This window comes from Phocoena sinus, chromosome 20 (genome assembly GCF_008692025.1).
Source record: "Phocoena sinus isolate mPhoSin1 chromosome 20, mPhoSin1.pri, whole genome shotgun sequence".
In the NCBI taxonomy this organism is placed as follows: Eukaryota; Metazoa; Chordata; class Mammalia; order Artiodactyla; family Phocoenidae; genus Phocoena; species Phocoena sinus.
The window spans coordinates 42,247,164-42,265,600 of record NC_045782.1 but is presented as its reverse complement, the minus strand read 5'-3'; the positions used below and the strand labels follow the sequence as shown (position 1 = coordinate 42,265,600).

The following is an 18,437-nucleotide window of genomic DNA, read 5'->3' as shown; positions in this document are numbered from 1 at the left end:
CTTCCCACGGTTAGAAAAGGACAGAGGATTCAGCAGGATTAGGTGAATAGAGTGGGAAAGATTAAACACAGCCCCCTATCCCACCCCACTTAACTGTTCCTGTAAATAATATTGATCAGTTTGTGGCCAGCACTGCTTTTCACACCTTAGACATCAAGATATTCCCAGGGAAACACCAGGCAAGGCATACAAAGGTCTCACAACCCTATGAGGTAGGTATTATCCTCATTTAACAGTTAAGCAAACTGAGGCTCAGAGATATGGAGTCAAAGAGTAACAGGCCTGAGGCCAAGCAGCTAGTGAGGACACAGCTGGGATGTGAACATGGCTTTCAGGGACCCAAGTCTTTGCTCAAACCCAGTACACTGAAGTGCCCCCCCTCATAAACCCCAAATGACCAGCTCCAAATTCACAGAAAGAGAAAGACAGTAGTTGAAAGTGTCATGTAAGGTAAGCATGGGGAGCACTGCTGAAAGCAGAAGGGCCGGGACAGCACCTCTGCGGGCTCTGCCTTTTGTACCAAGTGCCCTGGGAGTTTTCAATAGCAAGTCTGCTAAGATGGAGAGGGAAAGGGATTTTAAAGTAGTAGCTCGAGACATCCAGCACATGGCTGTCCTCTCCTCCTCCAGAGCAAGTTCTTTACTGTCCAACCAATCAACAAGTGTTTAATGAGGCACGGCACCGTACCACATACACGGTACTAAGCATAAACACAAGCGTCTCAGACACAGTCCCTGCCAATTTGAGGCGTACAATCTAGATCTTTCTCAGGACTTAACTCCATGGTTAAAAATCAAATCTGGACTTCATTGCCAGTATTGCAAGGAACATTCTTTAAAGTCAATGTTTTAAGGAAAAAAACTCCACATTTATCATGGCACGAAATTTCTTCCTAGTAAGAGCAACTTCATTGTTATCAGTAAACAAGGTTTACTTTTGTTAAAATTCATCTTACATTCTCCTCCTCTGTAATCTGAAATGAAGATTTTTTTTGAAAAAGGAATTTTAAAAGGTAGTAGTGGAACAGCTTAGGTACAAATGTGGCCAACAGGTGTCTGAGCAAAAGAGCTCTAGACTATTGAGTGAATCCAGCTCATTTCCAGGCCATTGTTACAATTTTGAGGATAACAAAGCACGTTTCCACGGAAGACATTGCTGCCAACCAGAAGAAGGAGTCAGTGCCACGGAGAGTGGTCTGGACGAGACATTCTTCATAGCGAAATTTAGCACCAACCAACTCGGCTGCTGGGAGTCTCGTTCCCCGAATGAACCTCTTGATTCTCTCACAAACTCTCAGAACTCACAGGTGTGTGGTTCTGGGAACACACCTAACCTAAACTGCAAGTTGGGCTAAGATACTGTACACGGTGATGATTCCAGCCCGGGAGCGAGAACACTCAGTGCAGAGGCGTGGCGGCAGCAGCCTCAGGACACAGCCTGAGGGACACAAACATGACGGCGCCTCCCCTCCTTAAAGCAGCCCTGCGAGCAAGAGCCTTGGCCGTGCACTGGGTTCCCACCCCCAAAAGGGTCTCCATTTGGCAAATACGAGGCAAGGAATGGCAGGGCTAGATGATTTCTACTGTTATGGGGTCTAGTGTTATGGGGGTTTTTTCTAATGAAAAAAGATCACTGATTCCTCCCAATGAAGTACATTAAACCAGGGTGTCTGGGCTGGAAAATAACTTAAGCTCAGATCTTAACATCTTAACATCTTAACAACTTAACATCTGTGGTAAGCAAGGGCCTTTTTGTCTTTGAGGATCATTTGCTTTAAAGCACTGAGAAGTGAGTTGCTAGCTCTGGCAGTGATGGGAAAGAATGACAGTTCCTTCCTTTTTACGAAAGGATGCCAAGCCTGACAGGACCCCCAGGTATGCAGAGAGCCCACACCTGGACTAGAACCACACAAAGGAAGTCAGTCCATGGCCCACCCTCCCCCTTCTTCCCACCACGAAGACCACTCTGGCTATCGGGCACCAGGGAGCCCTCGGGACTCCTCCGTCGACTGCAAAACTGGTCACCAAAGCTACGGAAATGGAAGGTGGCATATAAAATGTAACACTGGCTGTTTGTACCATGTAGGACTGGTTTCCTTAGAGGGCGTATAAGGCACCATGTGGGAAAGCTGCTCCCACGCCCGGCCACGCGCCCACACTCAGCTCCTCACACGCACACACGCACACAGCAGAGGCCAGCTGACTTTGCCACGACGCACAGGGAACGCAGCGCTGCCCGTCACTTCTGGGTTTTGAGCTGGTTGGAGAGCCAGTCCAGGCCTTCGTAAAGCCCATCTCCACTGGTAGCACAAGTAGCCTGAATGTACCAGTTTCTCTGGCGGAGGGAATGTAAACCAAGCTTGTCCGTTATCTCTGCTGCGTTCATAGCATTGGGAAGATCCTTGAGAGAGAATATTCAAAAGTCAGTTGACAAATGTTATATCCTCATAATGGAACATTATGCTCTTCCCCCAGCATCTGCCCTTAAGCCACAGTCTTATCTCTCGCCTTCCAGTGGCTCAGGCTCCAAACCTTGAAATCATCCTTAATTTTTTTTTTCTCTCTCTCTCCTCTCACAAACTCCACATGAGGAAATCCCACCAGTTCTACCCTCAAAATATATCCAGAATCTGGCCACTTCTCACCACCTGCACAGCTATACCCGGATACCACCACCATCACTTCTCACTTGGGTTTTACTGAAATTACTTCCAAATTGGTCTCCAAGCTTCTGCTCTTGCTCCCAGAAAGTCTAAACACAACCCAGCAGTCAGTGAAAGTCATTCTTCTATCAAAACCCTGTGACATCTCCATCTCTCTCGGGGTAACAGCCCGAGTCCTCAGGATGCTCTGCAAGGCCTTCGTGACCTGAGCCCCCGTGACCCCTCCTAACTGTCCTGCTCTACCTACAGCCCTCACCACAAGTTACTATATTATAAAATTGACTTACTTAGTGTGTTTATTATCTGCCTCTCGTAACTAGAATGCAAACTTTACCAGGGCAGGAATCTCTATCTTGTTCTCTGATGTGTTCCAAGTGCCTAGAACTACACCTAGCACGTAGTAAGTTCAAACCAAATTTGAATAAATTAGCATTAAAGAACAAGGTAGATCTAGACGCAATGATTTGGAAGGACATCAAAGATATGCTAAGTGAAGAAGCAGGTTACAAAACAGAGTGCAGAGGGCTTCCCTGGTGGCGCAGTGGTTGAGAATCTGCCTGCCAATGCAGGGGACAGGGGTTCGAGCCCTGGTCTGGGAAGATCCCACATGCCGCGGAGCAACTGTGCCCGTGAGCCACAATTACTGAGCCTGCGCGTCTGGAGCCTGTGCTCCGCAACAACAGAGGCCGCGATAGTGAGAGGCCCGCACACCGCGATGAAGAGTGACCCCTGCTTGCCACAACTAGAGAAAGCCCTCGCACAGAAACGAAGACCCAACACAGCCACAAATAAATAAATAAATAAATACATTTGGGGGAAAAAAAAGTTATATTAAAAAAAAACCAGAATGCAGAATATGATCTCCAGAATTTAAATATGAATACAATCATATAACTGCTCATATAGGCACAGAAAGTTTTATCTCTGGAAAGGAATGTAAGACATTTAACAATGTTTTACCCTGAAGAGTGGGGCTAGAATGTTTCACTTGATATTGTGAACTGTCTGCATATTTATACCATGAGCATGTTCTGCTTTTATAATTAAAAAGAACAAATGTCATTTTCTCTTATGAAAGTCTGTTGTGTTCACTAGTGAACTTCAAACTGACATCGAATCTAATGGCCGAGTGAATGATGATCCACCCACCATTTAAAACCATGTTTACAAAGGGCTAGATGACAAGAGAAAATGCCTTCAATAAAGGGACAAAACAGGATGCAACACTGTCCAAACAGTACGATCTCGATTACATAACGAATGTACGCATGGAGGAGAAAGTGCGTGGACACACATCAAAACGTGCCCCTGGTTTATCTCAGGCTGGTACATTCCACAGGATCCTGCCTTCCTTTCCACGCTTAGTTCAGCTTCCTGAGGCTGGATGTTTCTACACCCTCCTCCTACTCTTCTTTCACTGCTTTTGGTTATATTTACACGGAAGCCGAGTTTTCCCAAGGATAGACCCCAGATGATCCAATCTCATCTCCTCCTTTGCTTCCCCCCATCCCCAATCCCTTCCCAGCTGCACAGGCTGCCTTCCTGCCGGCCTTCAGGTGTCATCTTATCAGATGTCATCTTATCAGAGAGGCATTCTAGTCCTTCCCCGAATCTGCCCCCTCCTCCACGACACTCCCCCCAGACATATTACCTGTGGTTTATTGACTGACTCTCCTCCCACCGGAACATAAACTCCATGAACACAAGGATTTTTGTCTGTCTGGTTTACTACTATATCTATATCACCAATACCTACAACAATGCCTAGATCTTAGTAAATGCTCAGTCGATATTTGTTGAGCGAGTGAATGAATCTAAGACATGCTAACAAAGAGGTGGAGAGAAAGGCTAAGGACACGAGAGAGGAAGGCAGGCAGCTAATTAGATATCTCTGTTTTTAAGTGAGCAACTGGCGGTACCTTTCAGTCCCAGGATTCGGAAAGCCAGCGACATACCTGTTTATTTACAAACACCAATAAAACTGCATCTCTGAGCTCATCTTCGGCTAACATTCTGGTTAGTTCTTCTCGGGCTTCATTGACACGCTCTCTGTCATTACTGTCGACCACAAAAATCAGACCTAGAAAGAAAGCACAAGTGTGTTAGTAATCTGAACCTGGGAAGGCAGCTGTTTATGTCCTTACAGCGTCTCCCTGCTTACACATGTGGTTTCACCGAAAGCAATCAATACAGAAGGATATATAATCTTTAGAGTTGGGAAGCCTCCTGTACACCCAACTAGACTTTTTCAGAGGCATCATAGCCCTTCACCAGATTAACAATAATAAGAATACAGAGAGAAAAGGTTAGGCTTACTTTTAATCACTTCATTTCTACATCATGCCTACATGATGAAGACCCAATAAAAATCTATGGACATCCAAGTTCAGATAAGCTTCCCTGGTTGGCAATGCTCTGCGTATGTCACACAGCGATGTGCCAGAAGGGTAATGCATTCTGACCCCATGGGAAGAGGACGATGCAAGCTTTGTGTGTGGTACCTCCCAGATCTCGCCCTATGCATCTCTTCCTTCGGCTGTTCACTTGTATCCTTTTGCTATAACAGAACTGTAATTGTAAGTATAGCGCTCCCCTGAGTCCTGTGAGTTGTTTTAATGAATACTGAACCTGAGGGGATATTTGGAACTGCCAAATCTGCAGACAGCTGGAAAGAAGTGAGGGTGGTCTGGGGAGCCCCGAATTTCTAGCTGGTGTCTGAAGTGAGGGAGTCTTGTGCCCTTAACCTGTGATGTATGGCCCAACCCCAGGTAGTTGGTGTCAGAAGTCTTCCCAGCATCCCACACTATACAGCAGCAGAGAAATCCCAGGAAGCAAAAGACAGGTCAGAGAAAGGGACCACCACACTGTATCTGAGCAAAGGTGGCTGAAACCTGCACAGAACTGGTCACTGCCACATTGGCTGGAGACAGAGGCGGGGCCAATAGGATCTCAGAGGAGGTGCCCAGGAGGGATCCAGCACACACTCCAGACACAGGATGCAAAAGACTCTCTTAACAGTAGTCCACGTGACATTAATCGTAATAACAACTGGATGGTTAGCTGACAATAAGCCTTCTGTGAGACAAAAATGGGAAGTGGCTGCCAAAAGAGCTAACTTGATCCTAGGCTGTATCAACAGTAGTGACAGCAGCTCAGTTTCTAAAATACGGGCAACAAAACGCCGATGCTACAGTGCGTCAGTCAGAACATCCTGGGAATGTTACGTGGTTGGTGCTGGACCCCACACTCTAAGACACAAGTGAACTGGAGGGACAAAGAATGACTAGGACGGCAAAGGAATTAGGTACCGTGTCATATGTAAAACAAATTTATATAACTGGAAATATTTTGCCTAGAGAAAAGATTCATTGAAGGGACTGACAGCTGTCTTCAAATATCTAGAAGCTGTGACATAAAGAGAGGTTCAACTTGTAAGTAGATAGAAGATCAGTGGGTACAACTACAGGAGGTCAAGGTGATACAGAGTCAAGAGAAATGCAGGTGCAATGGGCTGCCTCAGGAGCGCGCCTGTCACTAAAGATGCTTGTGCCCAGCTTAAGTGGCAACTTGTGGGGACACTGCAGAAGGGATTCTACTGACGGGAAGGGCAGTGGAATGAGAGGACCTCTGGGTTCCTTCTGACACTGAGATCGCACCACCATGTCTAGGAGGGAAAATCTGTGCTGGCCCTCGGCCCTTTCCCTCTGTGCTTCCCAGGCCCACCCAACAGCTGCCTGACCAGCTGTCTGGAGCAGCCCACTCTGGCAGACAGGAGTGCCCACAGCTTCTGAATGTCTGGGGCTTATATGAGACTCAAAGTCATGTCTGTTACATCACATCAGACCAAAAAAATGAAGAACATTCAAAACTCCCCCCCCAAAGATTGGACAGGCTGCCAATAAGTTCTGGACTCGGATCATAACTAAGCAAACGAGGTTATCCTGAAATTTGAGGAGATCCTTAGTCTCCAATGCAAAACTGACAGGGTGGAAGCTGACATATTATCCCTTTGCCATTCCTAATAGAAAGAAAGGTTTATAAATATTAGGTCCCATTTTATACTGTTTTTATTTAGATCCTTATGTGAGAAACAAAAGAACCTAGCCATCAGACTGACTACACTTCTGAACTAAGAAAACCTAGAAAAGGTAAATTTACAAATGAATAATATGCTGTAATTTGTTTTTAGAAGTGGAGAGAAGAAAATTTAAATTAAAAAGGACAGCCTGGGGCTTCCCTAGTGGCGCAGTGGTTGAGAGTCCGCCCGCCCGCCCGCCCGCCCGCCCGCCCGCCTGCCTGCCTGCCTGCCTGCCTATGCAGGGGACACGGGTTCGTGCCCCGGTCCGGGAAGATCCCACATGCCGCGGAGCGGCTGGGCCCATGAGCCATGGCCGCTGAGCCTGCGCGTCCGGAGCCTGTGCTCCGCAATGGGAGAGGCCACAACAGTGAGAGGCCCGCGTACCGCAAAAAAAAGAATAAAAGTAAAAATAAATTAAAAAATAAAAAGGACAGCCTGACTGTTGGGAAGTTGGCAGGAAAAATAGGGGCAACATGCAAGATTACTAATGGCTGAAATGTTTGGACCCACCAGACAGCAAATCCATTCTTCAAAAGTCCCCATCTGCTAATTTCATGAAGAGTCTAAACCACCCACCACAAGGTCCTAGAATATAGCCAGTTAGTTCTCCACCATCACAGCAGTAGTTACTGAAACTCAATAAAATTAGGCTTGTTATAGGACTCCTTTGATGTAATATAACTCACATTCTAACTGGATCACTCTGACTCCTTTGTGAGGAAGACCTTAAAGGGTCAATGGAGTGAAAAGGAGCTCATTTAGGCAGCTCTGCTGGGGTCAGGGGACTGGAGGGGCAGTGGTGGAGATGTGGTCAATTTTGAATATAGTTTGGAGAGAAGCCAACAGGATTTTCTAATATGTGAAGAGTAAAAGGAAGAAATATTACTCAGCCATTAAATAAAAAAGAATCTTGCCATTTGCAGCAATAGGACGGACCTAGAGGGTCATGGTGATCATTTTGTAATGCACAAAAATATTGAATCACTATGTAGTAACCTGAACCTAACATAATATTGTAGGCCAATTAATAAATAAAATAAAAACGAAAGGAAAAAATATGAATTTATCTGTAATAAAAATCACCTTCCCTTTGGCGTAGGGAAGGGGCATGGAGAAGAGAAATGTAGTAATCCTTCTCATCCACGTTAATTATGACCACAAGCCCAGGGAACTATACATCCACAGAAAAATGTGGGCAGCACTTTAGTATTATGCAATTTTCAGGGACAGCAAAAAAAAAAAAAAAAAATTAGGCTTGTTATAAATAGAAGATTGAAAACAAACAGGCATTTCTACTTGGTGACTGAGTGTGACAACTCTTAATAAGGTGGGTAAAGGGAACCCTGCCTGAGAATGAGGACAAAAAACCTCTAGTAATTTGGACTCTGTGACAGTTAATTTTATGTGTCAACTTGACTGGGCCACAGGGTGCCCAGACATTTGGTCAAGCAGTATTCTGGGTGTGTGTGGGAGGGTGTTTCTGGATGAGATGAACATTTGAATCAGGACACTGAGTACAGCAGATTGCACTCCTCAGTGTGCTCTAGTCCAATCCAATGAAGGCCTGATTAGAACAAAAGAGAGGACGAAAGAATTCACTCGTCTTGGAGCTGGGATATGCATCTTCTGCCTTTGGAATGGAACTTAATCATCAGCTCTCCCGGGTCTCCAGCCTCTGCCAACTGCAGATCCCGGGACTCCTCGGCCTCCACAACCATGTAAGCCAATTCCTTATAAGAAATCACATACAAACACACATATATATACACAAAAACATATGTGCAAACATGTATGGATAGCCATCCATCATACTGGTTCTGTTTTTCTGGAGAACCCAGACTAATACAGGCTCCTGAGTGCCCACTACCTTCCAACCACAGAACTAAGCATTTTATAAAATTAATCTCATTCAAGCCAAATGATCCGGCACAGTAGGTATTCACCTCCATTTTATAGATGAGGAAATCGAGACAGGAAAGATTACCTAACTTTCCCAAGGTTTCATAGCAGAGCTGTGGTTCAAACCCACATTTTCTACTCTTATCACTGGTGAGGAATTACAATAGTTTGACCAATATGGCAAGTGCCAATCCAGGTTAAATGGACACTCTGAGTATCAAAAAGCATATTGTCTGCAATGGATTGAAACACAAAGACATAAAAATCTAAGAGTCATCATGGAAGGTTGCTAGGGTATCGAGTTGTTTCTCTAAAAATCAATAAAGGGAAAGAATTAAATATTTTTCCTGCCTTTCTCATATAAACTATATTTCAGAGAAAGCAAATACCTGATGAAGGGATTCTTTGTTTAGAAGGATTTCAGCTTAATAGACTCAGATGGAATGACAGAAAAAAATGGAGGGATAAACTGTTGGAGAGTAGCAGATGACTAAAGAGACATAACAATGAAAGGCAGCGTGTAAACTTTGATTCCTTCGCAAACAAATCAAATGTGAAAAGGACGTATTTGATACAACTGGAAAAATCTGAATAAGGACTGGGTACCAGATATTAAAGAAAGAATGTTAATTTTGGAAGTGTGATAATGCATGGAGATTATGTTTTAAAAATGTCTTTATCAGTTTGAAATAAACACTGAAGGATGTATGAGTAAAAGGCACCATGTCTGGCATTTGCTGTAACACACTGGGCAAAACGCTGATAACTGTTGAAGCTGAGTGATGAGTACATGGGGATTTGTTAAGTATCCTCTTCCTTTTTTGCTTTAAATTTTCCACTAACAAAACTGAAAAAAGAAAAGATAAACGCTCTATTTTGAGGAAAGACATTCTAAATCTATAGGCTAAGGAAATAAGTACAAATAGAGTTAAGTGTTAAAGGTAATAGCTAAAATAATGATACAAAATATAAAGGGACAGCCGACTCGGGTATTTGGTCTGAAAATATCAACAAATATGGGTCTTTACTATGAAACACATGCAATGAAAACACCATAGGTAGTAGAATCTTCAAAATTAAAAGAGTCCAAATAAATTCTAAAATAAGTATGTAGATGCCAGGTGGTTATGATCCTACGTGAGAATCAGGGTGTAAAAACTATATGAACAGCTTACAGATATCTTGACAGGTGATACTCTGTAAGGTGTATCATTTATCCAAAATATAATCAATGAAAAACACTCAAATAGATTGATAGGGGACTGGGACACGTTAAAACCCCAAATTTTAAGAAACCAGTGATAAGGAAATAAGGTAATGATCTGCGATATTCACGCTTATTCCAGCACTTGTAGAATAACAGCACAGTAGGGAGGCACTGTGGCCACAGAGGATGCTGGGATTTGGGATTCCAGCCATCCCTGTTCACTTCTTTCTCTCCATAGGGATGATTTTCAAATATTCTCCACAGGTTTAAAAAAGTGTACTGAATTCAAGTTCTTCAAAAATTGGTACTTCATCAAAGGCACATACAACTTTCAATTAACCAAAAGATGAAATTCATTAGAACAACCATTTTCTAACTGTTCTGGATTAAGAGGAGATTCCTATATAAGGCATTAACGCCCAAGTACTTTTTCAAGGAAAGCAGGGACCACTTCTCAAAAAGAAACCTCCCCAGTAAGTGTAAGTGGGTCAGCAGAAAAGAAGGAATGACTGACAGTCCAAATAAAGCAGCGCGCCACAAGGTTTTGCTTCAAGCATCGACCTTTAGGTGCGTTTAACAGAAATGGTTGCAAGGCTAGAACTGGATAATCTTTACCTTGTGTGTTCTGGAAATAATGTCGCCACAAAGGTCTGATTTTGTCCTGGCCACCAACATCCCAGACTGTGAAGCTGATGTTTTTATATTCTACCGTCTCCACGTTGAAACCTAAATTGGGAAGATGGAGAAAGTGTTTAATGAAGACTTCTCCTGGTTCAACAATTCAAAATAATTTCAGCTAACATTTGGACAGTACTTTTCATTTACAACGCAGCTTGCTGGTCAAAGATCCATAGCTTACAAAACAGAATGTGTTAGTCAGCCCTCTCCCCCATGCATTGTGACAGGTGTCTCCAACCTTCTCCACTCCCTCCAGCCTCCCTCCTCACACCTCCCCTCCCCTCCCCTCCCAGCAGCCCTTCCTGCATACTTCAGAGCAAACAGGAGCCATCAATGGGACTGCTTCCACTTCCCACCACACACTGTAGAAACCCAACTACATCTTCACCCACCCTTTTCTCCCTCCCTCTTGGAGCAATGGAAGGGGGCAACTAGCTAATGCCAATCCCATCCCCCCATGTGCTGGATCCAATTCACCCACGCTGTCCAGAACCTTCAAAATCTTCAACCTGTTTAAGTCTTTTGCACCTTTCAAAAAAGATGACTCCACACCTTCACGCGCTACCACCCTCTATTTTCCCTTTTAAAGTCAAACTTCTCTAAGACGTTTAGCTACCTTCACTGTGCCAACTTTGTCAGCTCTCACCCAATACACCTTAGTTCTACTTTACCATGTTTCGCTGGTTTTGCCAAGGTCAGCAAGGTCACCACGTCAATAAATCTGACAAATGCTCTCCAGTTTTTATGTGATTTGATTTTATATCTGACACTACTGCTCACTCCCTCCTTGAAACACTTCCCTGGCTTCCCATTTTTCTTCTGTTTCCATGGCTGTACCTTCTCAGTCTCTTTAGTGAGCTCAGCCACATCTGATTGATCTTTAAATGATGCTTAGTTCAAAATCATTTACATAGAACTGTTGCATATAACCTAAACATCCATCACTGGAAATTTGTTAAACATATAGCCACATAATGGAATACTATCTAGTTACTAAAATTTCACGTTGATCTGTACTGATTATTAAGCCCCCAAACATAGTGGCTTAGAACAATGATTTCCCCCCCTACCCAATTCTGTGGGTTGCCTGGGCTTCCTCTTGTAGATGCATTCAACTATTGAGCCCTTTGGGGGCTAGGCTGGACTTCTCTCTCTCCAGGTGGTCTTTTTATTCCCAAGGAGCACTGAGCTTCCTCACGTGGTGGTGATAGTATTCCGAAAGAACAAACCCCAAGACACAGCACTTATCAAATCTTTGTATGAATCACATTTGCTGATGTGCCCTTGGCCAAAGCAAGTCACATGGCCAACCACGCTCAGCACCACTGTGGAAGGGGACTGCACAGGGGTATGGCTACTGAGTGGCATGATTCAGTGGGCACCATTAGTTTAACAATCTACCACAAAATCAGTATCCAATTCATTCACCAAATATTTCCTGGACATCTATTATGTGTCACGCATTTTGCTAGGCGCCTGGGGACAGTGGTGAACAACGCAGACATGATTCTTGCTCTTATTCACACTTTTGGAAGAGAGACAGTGAGCAAGCAATGACAAATGTGCTCAGAGTTACTAAGAAGTTCAGGTTGCTATGGAAACTTACAACACGGGAAAACCCGTCCAAGGGATCAGGAAAGGCGACCCTGAGAAATGATGCTTAAACTGAGACAGAAAGAATGAGCTGGCATTAGCTACGTAAAGGCGGGGAGGGGGGGTAAAAAAGAAGGCAGGAAAGCATTCCAGAGAGGAAATGACATAGAAAGAGATCCAAACACATTGTTTAACGCAGAGTAAGTTGGAAGACAGCATGCATATGACTTCACAAAGATATTCACCAAAGTCACAGTGTTTTTTAACACTCGTTTAGATTTTTTTTGTATGTATGACATCATGGAAGCATGAATTATTTTTATAATTGGAGAAAACCAAGTAATTATGCTATTTCATTTTGGACTGATAACATTTTTAAAATTATGGGTATGAACACTTTCTCCATCTGGTTTCCTGTTCCTTTAAGTGCTGCAATCTCTGAAGCTAACTGCCCAAGTTGGAAGTTGATCATTTGGTTCCTGTGCCTAATCCAACATTCGGAACACTACTGACATTCACATGCCATCCTGGGGAGGCTATTCTCGCTCAGGAGTTTGGATCTGGAGGCAGCTGATGAGGCACAGACTAAGTTCTGTCAAAACTGCCTTTGAGGGGCTTCTCTGGCGGCGCAGCGGTTAAGAGTCCGCTTGCCAATTCAGGGGACATGGGTTTGAGCCCTGGTCCGGGAAGATCCCACATGCTGCAGAGCAACTAAGCCCGTGCGCCACAACTACTGAGCCTGCGCTCTAGAGCCCGCAAGCCACAACTGCTGAAGCCTGAGCGCCTAGAGCCTGTGCTCTGCAACAAAAGAAGCCACCGCAATGATAAGGCTGTGCACCACAATGAAGAGTAGCCCCCGCTCACTATAGCTAGAGAAAGACCTCGCGCAGCAACGAAGACCCAATGCAGCCAAAAATAAATAAAATAAAATAAATAAATTTGTAAAAAAACAACAAAAAAAACCCCTGCCTTTGCAAAAGTCTTAAATAGCTGACAAAACACAGTGCTGGTTCGCAGGAATAACTACACCGCCAGATAGTCCTCCAGCATTTGAACAAATCAGATTCTTCACTTGACCACCAGCTCAAAAAAAAATCATACTACATCTTTAAACACTAGGAACATACTTGGTAGGGAGAGATGCTTCCACTTAGAAAGGTCAGCTGGAAGAAAGATGGATTTTAATAATCATTATCTCTAAAAAAAAAAAATAATAATAATCATTATCTCTTTTTTTTTTTTGGCCAAGCAGATAGGGTTAAACTTGTTCCACCTAAATGTGTCCGTATGACTCCCCTGTAAACCTAGCAATGTGCCAGAGATGCCAGGGAGCAATTAGGAAATTGTATATTACCTGGTTTTGGCCTCAAAACCGCTCTTGGGGCGGACAAGATTTTCCCCCAAAAAATTCAATAATGCAAGAAGTATGTAAACGTATAACATACTAAAGTGTAAACTGGTTTTGTCATAGATCCTTAACATACCTATCGTAGGGATGGTAGTCACAATCTCTCCCAGCTTCAATTTATACAAGATGGTGGTTTTTCCAGCGGCATCCAAACCCACCATAAGAATCCGCATCTCTTTTTTCCCAAATAGACTTTTAAACAGTTTTTCAAAAACGTTCCCCATTGTAACTGAATTCTGTGACCTGAAGGAAAAGAAAGGCAAATCAAGTCATTGTTCTTTGCAGAGATATAGAAACATAAATACAAGATATATACTTGAAATACAAGTCTCCATTAGAGGTGGCTCCTAGTAAATACTGAACAATTTTAAGTATAGTTTGGCCAGTAAGGAGTAGAGTATCTTGTTTTCACAGGGAAACTCAACTAAGCCTTTTGATGCCTTGCCAAAAAATTCTCTTTTCCACTGCAGCATCCAAGTGGGATACGTGAAGCACAGTCTCAATGGTGGCAGGCTTTAGTCATCTTAAGTATGAAAGCAATGTCACAACAGACACAACTAACACTTCTGAAAGGAGAACTCAGGACGCGGAGAACCAGTTTATTTTACACGATGTGAAGCAAAGTCTTTCAGGCCGGTTAAATATCAGTACCTTTTAGAAATTCAGTAGTTGCCTTTGGCTAGCAAACAGTATCAAGACCCAGAAAAGAACCTAAAAAACTTCAGAGGTGCGGAAATACAGCACTGGGAAACTGCACTGCTAACAGAGAAATTAACTAGGCAAAGAGTAGAGGAGATACCATAGCATCCAGTGTCCACCATCACCTTACTCTTAATTATTTTTAGCTTTTTTGGAAACAATTCACGCACATATAAACATAAATGATAACGTACAGTTCAGTGAAATGTCATGAACCAAATCAAAAAAAGATGATTACCAGCGACCCAGATCTCCTTGTGCCCTTCCCAATCATTACTCCCCAAAAGGTAATCACTATCTTGACGTCTAACTGCATAAATATTCAATATTTTTCAGTAGAGTGCATGATAGATTCTATAAAGGAAGGCAATAGTAAAGACAGATTACGAACTTCCCTGGTGGCGCACTGGTTAGGAATGCGCTTGCCAATACAAGGGACACGGGTTCGAGCCCTGACGTGGGAAGATCCCACATGCCAAGGAGCAACTAAACCCATGCGCCACAACTACTGAGCTTGCGCTCTAGAGCCCACGAGCCACAACTACTGAGCCCGCGTGCCACAACTACTGAAGCCCGAGTGCCTAGAGCCCGTGCTCTGCAACAAAAGAAACCACCACAATGAGAAGCCGGAGCACCACAACGAAGAGTAGCCCCCGCTCGCTGCAACTAGCGAAAAGCCTGCACACAGCAATGAAGACCCAACATACCCAAAAATAAATAAAAATTTTAAAAACAGATTAGCTCTGCAGAAATTTATTCTACGTCTTAAATTTTAACAGATGAGCCTATTTGAAGGGTGAACTTGACATTCTAATTAAAGACTTAAAAGTAGTACTGTCGGGCTTCCCTGGTGGCACAGTGGTTGAGAGTCCGCCTGCCGAGGCAGGGGACACAGGTTAGTGCCCCGGTCCGGGAAGATCCCACATGCCGCGGAGCGGCTGGGCCCGTGAGCCATGGCCACTGAGACTGCGCGTCCGGAGCCTGTGCTCCGCAACGGAAGAGGCCACAACAGTGAGAGGCCCGCGTACCGCAAAAAAAAAGAAAGAAAGAAAGAAAGAAAGTAGTACTGTCTACAACACTAACCTTGCTCTCGGAAGTCTACAAAAATTCTTCAAAGAGAAGTAAAAAAATCCTTGTTTCCCTTTAAACTGCTAACCATAGGAAAACTTTATTCCTGGGCAGAGCAGGGTTAAGACAGAACAAGGACAGCCCATCTCCCATTCATTGGGACTCTAGGGACCTCAGAGGGGAGGTCACCAAGTTCCAGAGACCCACCTCTGAAATTCAACTGTGTCCTACAGTAGCTTAACTTCATGGATGATGTCTAAGCACACACCATTTTATTCTACGACCTGAGAAAAAGAGCAGAGCATTTATCCTGTACATAAATTAGATACAGGGGAACTGCTACAACCAAAAAATAATGATGAATGTTTTAATCATTCATAGAAGGGCCATATAGAAAGTATATAGAAGTCCAATGCACCATGGCACTCAAAATCTTGTTGGGCGACAAAACTAAAGATTCCTTATCTTCGTTTCCGAAAAAAGGTAAATCTCACAGATTAGAAAAAAACAGTGAGGAACATTCTGGGAGAGGGAAGGTACTTCCCACTTAGATGTCCTATGAAGCAAATACTTGATTCCTCCTCCCAACTACAGCACACCTCCAAGGTTTTCCCTCCTGCTTCTCTTTTCCTCTTTTTCCTACTCATCTGCCAGAGGCGGCCAGAGCCCGCCGCGCTGCCAGAGACCCTCTGGAAAACGCTGGCGACCCTGGCGCCTCTTTGGCACGCTCACCTCCCCTACCACAAGCACCAGCTGTCCATCAGGGAAAACTGCGTGGACATCTCCAGGACACGAACCAGAGCGGGTGGCCAAGTGGGCGTGCGCAGCGGACAGGCACGCGCGCTGGGTCCCCGGGGAAGGCGTCCGAGTGTCCTTTCTGCCCAGCCGCCAGGCCGCTTCCTCTCGACCTCCGGGCCCCGGGGAGAGCGGAGGGCCCAGCGACGGACGAGCCAAGCCTCTCTCGATCCCCGCAGCCCCTGGCCTACACGAGGGCGGAGAAGGGACAAGATCCCTTTCTGCAAGCCACCCGCTTCTCTCTAGCTTCCCGACCTCTGAAGGTGCGGAAATCCAGCCAGGCCTTGAGTGCCGCAACCCGCTCTCACCAGTCCGCGACTCACCGGTCCCCAAACTGACCACGGGTACCAATACCGCGGCCTTTAAAGGATTTCTGATGCTCTCTGCGAAATGGCGACAGGCTTGGGGCGGGAACAGTAACCAACCAATCACCCTTCGCCTCTTGGAGCTTTTGTACCAGTGAGCGCGAGGTTCCGTGAGTGACAACAAATCTTGCCAATGAAAAGGACAATAGAAGCCGGGGAGGGAGGACACCTGCCCCTCGCGACCTAGGCGACGGCACGAAGCTCTGGAAATGCCGGCTTAATCTTCCAATGACAGCTCACCGGGTCCTGGCGAGACACGCCCATATGCCCCGCCCCTAGGCTGTGCACGACCAATCAAAAAAGTAAAAAGATTTCCGGTTTGCTCCGCCAATCAACTCGGAAAAACTCAAAGGATTGAACTAACCCCATTCGGACCAACTGGGTAGGGGCATGTGGGCGGGGCCAAGCTCATAGTGCTATTTAAGGAAATTTGCTGAGGTTGAGCTAAAAGTAGAAACTAGTTTGGGGCGTTGTTTTGTGTGGGAAACATCCAGACAAGACACCGAAATAAGGCATAAGGAAGGTTTCCTGTTCAGTCTGAAGCTAGACAGCCGCCCTGCTTTTGAACAGGTTTTCAACAGTTGGGGAAAATACTAGCCACCTGCACCTGCGTTCAGGAGCACAGAACCACAGTCCTCAATTCCTGAGAAATACTCTCAGTAACTCAGCCCCCTAATGCCAACTTGGTTCACTAAAAAGTTTACAAACGCCCGTAAATGGTACATAACTGTTCCTAATGGTACATAAACAGAGAAACTAACACCTATTGAACGTGGTATGTGCCAGGAAATATGTTAAGGACTTAACCTGCGTGACCACAAAGCCCCGTTAGTTGGAATCTACTATTATTCCCATTTTACAAAGGGGAAAATTAAGTAACCGGGCAGAGTTTTAAGCCTAGGTCTGTCTGACACCTTAATCTTTTTAATCAAATGCTTTCCTGATCACAATGACTGTATATATGAGGGTAAATATAAGTACATATGAGAGGTTTTTCTACATGACTCCTTTAAAATTATAATATTTTTTCCTAACTATAAAAAAAGTCATTTTAAAAAATATAATGGAAAAAAAAAGACACTTCCCACCAGAGAGAGAGAGGAAAAAGAGGAGGAGGAGGAAAAAAATTGCCCATCATCCTATCATCCAGAGGCAATCACTGCTACCATTTTGGTTTATTCCTTTCCAGTCATTTTTCCATGAAATTTTTACATAGTTCAGATTATGAATGTGTAGAATTTTGTCTTTTTCACTTAATATTTTAATTTGAGCATTTTCCAGATCGTTTAACATTTTTCTTACAAACGTTTTTGATAGCTGTGTGATATTCCATCATATGGATATACTGATTTATTTAATCATTTTCATGTAGTTGTCGAAGAAAAAAATTAATCGGTTGATCTAAGAAAGACATGGACAATTTTATTAAAGCCAAATTAAGGATCATAACCCAGGAACAGCTCCTCAGAAAGCTTCAAGAACTGTTCTGCCCATTAAAGGTCAAAGCACAGTTATATAAATTTTTTGAGACAGAGGGGGCTGTACATTAAATGACGTATTATTTTTTATAGGTTTTAAAAATAAATTTATTTATTTAATTTATTTATTTTTGGCTGCATTAGGTCTTTGTTGCTGCGTGCAGCCTTTCTCTAGTTGCAGGGATTGGGGGCTACCCTTTGTTGCGGTGCCCGGGCTTCTCATTGCGGTGGCTTCTCTTGCTGCTGAACGTGGGCTCTAGGCACACGGGCTTCAGTAGTTGCAGCACGAAGGCTCAGTAGTTGTGGCTTGCGGCCTCTAGAGCACAAGCTCAGTAGCTGTGGCGCCAGGGCTTAGTTGCTCCGAGGCATTTGGGATCTTCCCGGACCAGGGATCGAACCCGTGTCCCCTGCATTGGCAGGTGGATTCTTAACCACTGCGCCACCAGAGAAGTCCCTAAATGACATATTATTGACAGTTTACAGAATCCAGATCTACATGGACAAAGC

General features: G+C 44.2%; 1 protein-coding gene across 9 annotated transcripts; it reads right to left on the bottom strand.

Annotated features, from left to right (window-relative positions):
• Positions 1–607: 607 nt before the first annotated feature.
• LOC116745033 (ADP-ribosylation factor 2) lies at positions 608–16,493 on the bottom strand. 9 transcript variants are annotated; one of them, XM_032615292.1, is made up of 6 exons: positions 16,090–16,434; positions 15,500–15,576; positions 13,602–13,768; positions 10,462–10,572; positions 4,618–4,742; positions 608–2,400 (listed from the first exon to the last, which is right to left on the bottom strand). In XM_032615292.1, the coding sequence occupies exons 3-6, from the start codon at positions 13,747–13,749 to the stop codon at positions 2,239–2,241; spliced, it is 546 nt and encodes a 181-aa protein (XP_032471183.1). In that variant the 5' UTR covers positions 13,750–13,768; positions 15,500–15,576; positions 16,090–16,434; the 3' UTR covers positions 608–2,238. The 9 variants fall into 9 exon arrangements, with proteins under 9 accessions (XP_032471183.1, XP_032471188.1, XP_032471189.1 ...); XM_032615297.1 differs by having other exon boundaries at positions 16,025–16,433; XM_032615298.1 differs by having other exon boundaries at positions 16,343–16,422.
• Between the last annotated feature and the right edge of the window lie 1,944 nt (positions 16,494–18,437).